The 6617-nt window shown below is 35.8% G+C and overlaps 1 protein-coding gene across 2 annotated transcripts; it reads left to right on the top strand.

The window, feature by feature from the left end:
• Nucleotides 1–5578, top strand: otpa (orthopedia homeobox a). Of its 2 annotated transcripts, none has more exons than XM_061263745.1 (3): nt 1–127; nt 633–1021; nt 4119–5578. In XM_061263745.1, exons 1-3 carry the CDS (start codon nt 91–93, stop codon nt 4638–4640), a joined length of 948 nt encoding a protein of 315 aa, XP_061119729.1. In that variant the 5' UTR covers nt 1–90; the 3' UTR covers nt 4641–5578. The 2 variants fall into 2 exon arrangements, with proteins under 2 accessions (XP_061119729.1, XP_061119728.1); XM_061263744.1 differs by having other exon boundaries at nt 14–166.
• The last annotated feature ends 1039 nt before the right edge of the window (nt 5579–6617 follow it).

Genomic DNA, 6617 nt, shown 5'->3' with positions numbered 1-6617 from the left:
ATTTTCTTTCATTTAGGCTATATATATTTTTTAAATAGTTTAAAGTCGTAGATTTTTTTGGAAAGCATTTTCGTCCTGGAGCGGTGCGCAATGCTATCGCACGCCGACCTCCTGGATGCTCGCCTCGGTGAGTTATCATCACCAAACTCCGGTCTTCAACTCTACTGTAAGCTGGAGGAACTTCTAATCTAACAAAATCAAGCATAGAAATTGACAATTTGTTTCATATTTTATCTTAATATGATCTAAGTGAACTAATTCTTCTGAATAGCAATTACGTATATTACATCGTAATTTGATTTAGCCGTTTTCAAATATATTGATGTGATCAAATAGAATTAACCATGTTTAAAGAAGATATTAGCTTCTGCATGCATTAAGAAAATGTTTAGACTTAGTTACTTTTTGAAAATGAATTTACAGTGTAACAAATATTTTTGTGATTCTATTTTACGCTTTTAATGAATAAAAAAACAAATGTATCCTATATTTGTAATTTAACAACGTGGAATTGCTGAAGAAGGATTAACTGCTTCCTTTTTTTGATACAGGATATGTGAAGTCGATCTGTCATATTATTTTTATGTTTAACTTCACAAAACCAATTTACCTCATATAACTTTATCTTGCAGGGATGAAGGATGCAGCGGCGGAGCTTCTAGGACACAGGGAGGCATTGAAGTGTAGACTAGGGGGTGGTGGATCTGATCCGGGGCATTCTGGCGATCTAGCCCCGGGTTCCGACGCTGTTGAAGGGGCTACACTTCTGCCCGGAGACGACATCAACAATGCTGGATCCAATCCTCCCGGCGTGCAGGTCAACACTAAAGACCAAGAAAAGCAGCAGAATCCTAACCAGTCAGGTGGACAACAAACCCAGAAACAGAAGCGACACCGGACCCGTTTTACTCCGGCCCAGTTAAATGAACTGGAGAGAAGCTTTGCTAAAACCCATTACCCAGATATCTTCATGAGGGAAGAATTGGCACTGAGGATCGGTCTAACAGAATCACGGGTGCAGGTAAGCTTTATATATAAACCATTAAACACAAACACGAGGAAAACAAACACAAACTAAACACATAACTTGTGATCTGTGCAATCAGATTGAATAGTGTGTGATGTGTACTTTGGTGTGTCTGGGTTTGACCCAAATATTGTAGAAAAATGTTCGTAAAAGAATAATAGGCCTATCATATGGTATACATGTATTATATATATATATGCACACACACATCCTATACTGCATATATTGTAGTAATTCAATTGCATTTGCTAACAAGTATATTTATATAATATTAGTCTAGAATGTATAAACAATAAAATGAAAATTATATTACATTTAATTAACAGAATTCTGACAGAATGATATACTGGAATTAGGAAATATTTATTATATTCTTCCCACAAAAAAGACAAAAACATTTGGAAAGTGTAGGCCAGGCATGACAGAGCACATTTAAATATTGTTTAAAGTTGTAAAGTGCATTTTTTCCAAACTCCATTATTTGTCACCATGATACATACAATATGCAATAAAATTTCAAACACCTCCAAGATAATACATTACAAAGCTGAACCAACCCAACACGACAGTGAGCGTGGGAAGGCTGAAGAGAATGGCGTGTGCTGTCCATGGTGCTGATTGTTATTGCGGGTTTAGCATCTTTAGCAAGCAGTAAAATAAACATACTGTATGTGAAAAATTCTAAGCATTTCATAATTTTATTGTAAAACTTTAATTATAATAAAATATTGGAGAAGACACAGTATTAATGCATGATAAACTAAAAATGCAAGCAACTGTACATTTTAGAATGTGAATATCATGAATACATAAGAATTCCAAATATGTGCGAAATGTTTGCAATATATCAGTCATACGACTTATTTACCCAAGACTTGATTATTATTATTATTATTATTATTATTATTATTATTATTATTATTATTATTAGTAGTAGTAGTAGTAGTAGTAGTAGTAGGAGTAGTATGGTTTTATTTACATGATAGCTACAAACTGTGATTAAAAAAAGACTTGTTGTGAAGACGATGACGAGGAGGCACACTCACAAGAAAAGCTAGTATATTTCAATTGTACCTGTTTGATTATTTTAACAGACTTTCTTATATGTTATACTGTGTCATGAAAAATTGTGCGAATAGAAACAAAAACGTAGGCTGTGTTAAAATCACATAATGCACGAAAAAGAAAGTAGCTGAAAAAAAAAATGTGGTGTCCATTTTGACATAATCGAGATGCGTTTTCAATAAATGTATAGTTTATTTAATTGCGTTTTTTTCTGACCGATTAGTAATTGTCATTTAAAAACGATTCGCGCCCTTTATCCCTGACCGGATTAAACTCATTTTACAACGTAATTATCGGCAGCTTATCCATTAGTGCACATAGCCGGTTTTATCACTTTAAAATATATTGTCTCACAGAGCTGATTAGCGATGTGTTGCGCTTTAAAGCTGGCAAATGAGTGCATATAGGGTAATTCTTTTGAGAGACAATAAGCATTCTATACCTATTCAACGACTTTTAATTTTCTATGAAGCATTCAAGTTCATTATGTATGTATAGCTTTTTCAAAATAGTATAATAAAACCAATTCCATTATTATCTAGTTTCAAAATTATTTATAACAGGAACGGCTTATTAACCAGCAATGTGAAAATCATGCAAATGAAGAGATCATATGCAATATAATAAGCATAATCATTAGCGACTTGGGTAGATTAATTCAGTTTCAACATTTTATTTACATAAAAACGAAATTAACGCAATAACGGCGCATACTGGTCTTGGATAAGTAATATTTTATTCTATATGATACAGTTATTCTGTTAGATTCAATGTCCTGCACCCTGTTTTCTTTTTAAATGGTCTGTCAATTTCTGTGTCTTAATATGGAGTACATTGCGTGTATATTCTTCTTTTTAGATAGAATGAGAAATTGCATTTTCTTTCCTTTCAAGTGTAATGAATTTGGTCTGGATTTCACGGCTGGCTGCCCGGGATGAAACAGAGATTTGAGTTTTAATACAGCACCGTAGGTTCTCTACCAAATCTTCACATTAATCATCGGCCGACTTCCAATGAGATCTTTATAAACCTCAAGGACCCCGGCATAAACACCCAGTATCATTTCCGGAACAGTTTGGAGGACCAAATGCGACACAGTCGCTTATATAAGCGCAATGTAACTGGAAGATTATATGTATTTTGCCGATAAAATATCTGTTTTAAAAACAGCTATTTTAGCCATATTGTACCCATGTAATAGTGTACCACTTTCCATCCCAATAGGCTACAGACCCGTTTATTCAGTTAAAATGGCCAGTTATGTCTAGCCTACATAGCGACAACGATACTATTACTACTACTACTATTACTACTACTACTACTACTACTACTACTACTACTACTACTACTACTACTACAACAACTAATAATAATAATAATAATAATAATAATAATAATAATAATCGACTCGGAACATGTTATAACTTCTTTCCAAATATACGGCTATATAGCTTTATTTCGCTACATTTTTATTATTATGTTTATGATAATACTGATGATCATGATGATGATGGTTGTTAAGTGATATGTTATAATAAGGACAATACCCAATGTAGGCATATAAAATTTTATGATCGCATATAAATCTGTTAAACGATTGTCATGCTCAACTAATATTTAAATGTTTGATATCATCTAAAACTGCTGCTATAACTTAAAACATTAAATCGAATTATTATCAAATCCCATGGATGATAATAGTTAATTATAGTTTATATTAATAATATCTTTATAAATAATCTCGCCCGAAATAGTCGTCTGGTGGGTTACAAATTCCGAGAAGGTGACGAGCTCTGCCGTTCGTTCTTCCTCTCCAACGTGCAACGCTCCTGTATTACGCATGAAAAATTAAACAGTTCGAGCTTGTGGCGACCTATATTTTTAGAAATATTGCACATAATTTAGCGTATGGGGTTGATTTTCATTGTTTACTTATAAATGATGTAGTTGTAGGCCTTTTTATGAATACAAATGAACAATACTATAATTTGTCCACCTAGTCATGCCCACCCGTTTCCCTTGACAGGTCTGGTTTCAGAATAGACGTGCCAAATGGAAGAAGCGCAAGAAGACCACCAACGTCTTCCGAGCCCCGGGTACGCTCCTGCCGACTCATCACGGCTTGCCACAGTTCCCTTCTGCAGCTGCTGCTGCAGCTGCCATGGGCGACAGTCTCTGCTCTTTTCATGCCAACGATACTCGCTGGGCCGCAGCAGGAATGCCCGGCGTCTCGCAGCTACAACTCCCGCCCGCTTTGGGCCGACAGCAGGCTATGGCTCAGTCCCTCTCCCAGTGCAGCCTCGGAGCCGGCCCCCCTCCCAACTCGATGAGCCTTTCCAACATGTCCTCTAACGGTTCTGGGCTCCAGTCACACCTCTATCAGCCCACCTTTCCTGGTATGGTGCCCGCCTCCCTCTCTGGTCCAACTAACGTGACCGGTTCGCCCCAGCTCTGTAGTTCCCCGGACAGTGACGTCTGGAGAGGGACCAGCATCGCCTCACTACGCCGTAAAGCACTGGAGCACACAGTCTCCATGAGTTTCACCTAATGGTTCAAAGTGAAAGCTCGCATATTCCTCTGTTTTAGTTATTTACTTTGATCCCATCATCCCAGTAACACACCAGGAAGTCTCTGGATGGGAAGTTCTTCTAGCAAAAGCAGGAAACAGAGACTGGTTGTGTATTTAGGCTATTAAACAAATATTCAAACCACATTTGTCCTTGACAGGGGGAATTTTTTTGCCTCATTAGGATACTTTTTATTCATAAAAACCAAACCCAACTAAAACAGATATTTATTTATTTATTTATTTATGTATTTATTTATTTATTTATTTAGGCACATTTATTTATTTATTTACGTGTTTGTAAACCACAGGGTTTTTATACCCCGCAGTTGTTAATAGATAGCTACAGATTTCAGCTAACTGTTTTGTTAAAACGCTATGAGTTTATGAACCAATAGGTTCTTCGGGTAACATTTTACTCCGTTCTGTCAAAACACTCATGAGAAAGCGATTGTTAAATGCCACATGCACTGCATGCACTAACGGGCTCAACGCATGCGCAGTGCACGTGTGTATTTCAAACCCTGGATGTTTGTGCAGCTGGGAGAGGAATGCGAGTTTAAGCGTGGCACACTTTAGGAAAAGATGAAAAAAGAAAAGAATTAACTTATAAGAATCCATAAACTTTAAGAATCAACTATGTCTGCATGTGCTGGCCAAGTTTAAACACCGGGGAAATACTATTTATAAGACAAAAAAGAAACTTTAAATAATCTGTTATATAGGATGTTTTGTGTAGATAAAGCATTCTTGTTACCTTCTGGTCAATTTGTGATATGTTCTAACTTATTGTCTGTGCTTATTATTGAAACTGGATTTCTTAAATGTTTGATCTTCTACTGAGCATATAATTTTCTTTCCTCGACTGGTTTATATCAATTTAATGTAAATGGATAAATAAAATCATTTTCAATATGTCATATTACGAATTGATATTTGTCATTACTTTACGCTTATGTTTACTTTATTTTTTTTAAACAAAACGCCTATGAGCCTATTAAAAATACAAGCAGATTTTTCTTTATCGGTGTCGCAATTGGTCACTTAAATGCATATGATTCTTGGTCTGCTATAAGGGACACGGGTGAAGCTTCAGTTAAATTATATTTTTTTCTTGATTAGTCCATAACATGTTAAGAGTCGGAACATTATTTTTAAAATGTAGGCCTATTTATTGTGTATGAGTAAGCCTACAAGGCGGACTCGCCTCATCAATTAGCCTTTTCCTAAAGTTGATAGAAGTTCATACGTGGACGTCATAGGTCACCAAAAATGAACAAATTCCAAAACATTTGGAATGTGACAAATTATTGAACTGCGATGACAAGTTACACGAACGTTTTTCTTGATTAAAATGTTGAGATAGGCTACTGATACCTACCTTTGATGTAGGCTACAGTTAATAGTCTATGTTATGGCAGCCGAATATTAGGCTACTGTTTCAAGGCGGGATTAAAGAGTCCACGTGGCCTGATTAAACGCCATTAAATAGCTACCACGTCAAATAGGCTCCCGAAATACAGCAGGCAGCAATTTATTACGAACATTGACACAATATCTTTCTTCACTTCAAATGTTAGCTTGAAATATTATCACCAAGTACAGCTAAAGTACAGACCTAGCTGTGCAATATTTCATTCTTATGGCAATTATAAAGCCCATGTCCTGTCAACGGGTTGAGGGTTATTAGTGGGCCAATACTTGTCAGTAAGCTAGTTGCTTTATAAATTAATATCCATAAAATGCGCGAAGAAAACGCCTTCATTTTTCATAGATTTTTAACTCGCACATTTTCAAGTGTTATTTTCAACAACTGCAGTTGATCAAATAATCTCAAACGTTGCACTGTGGTCGAATTTATTGCGGTTTACAAGATAGTAATTTTGGTTTTAGTGAAGATGATTAGACTGTAATGACGACGCGCCAACAAATAACTAAGCAATGCATTAACTTAATTCT

Source organism: Conger conger, chromosome 12 (genome assembly GCF_963514075.1).
Source record: "Conger conger chromosome 12, fConCon1.1, whole genome shotgun sequence".
NCBI lineage: Eukaryota > Metazoa > Chordata > Actinopteri > Anguilliformes > Congridae > Conger > Conger conger.
Note: the sequence above shows the minus strand (reverse complement) of the source record. Positions and strands in the feature narration are given on the sequence as shown.

Excerpts from the sequence above, each read along its gene's own strand:
- otpa (XM_061263744.1), top strand. The coding sequence starts at position 91 with ATGCTATCGCACGCCGACCTCCTGGATGCTCGCCTCGGTGAGTTATCA. Across the intron at positions 167-632 it reads CTCCGGTCTTCAACTCTACT|GGATGAAGGATGCAGCGGCG; the intron begins GTAAGCTGGAGG and ends TTTATCTTGCAG. Across the intron at positions 1,022-4,118 it reads TAACAGAATCACGGGTGCAG|GTCTGGTTTCAGAATAGACG; the intron begins GTAAGCTTTATA and ends TTCCCTTGACAG.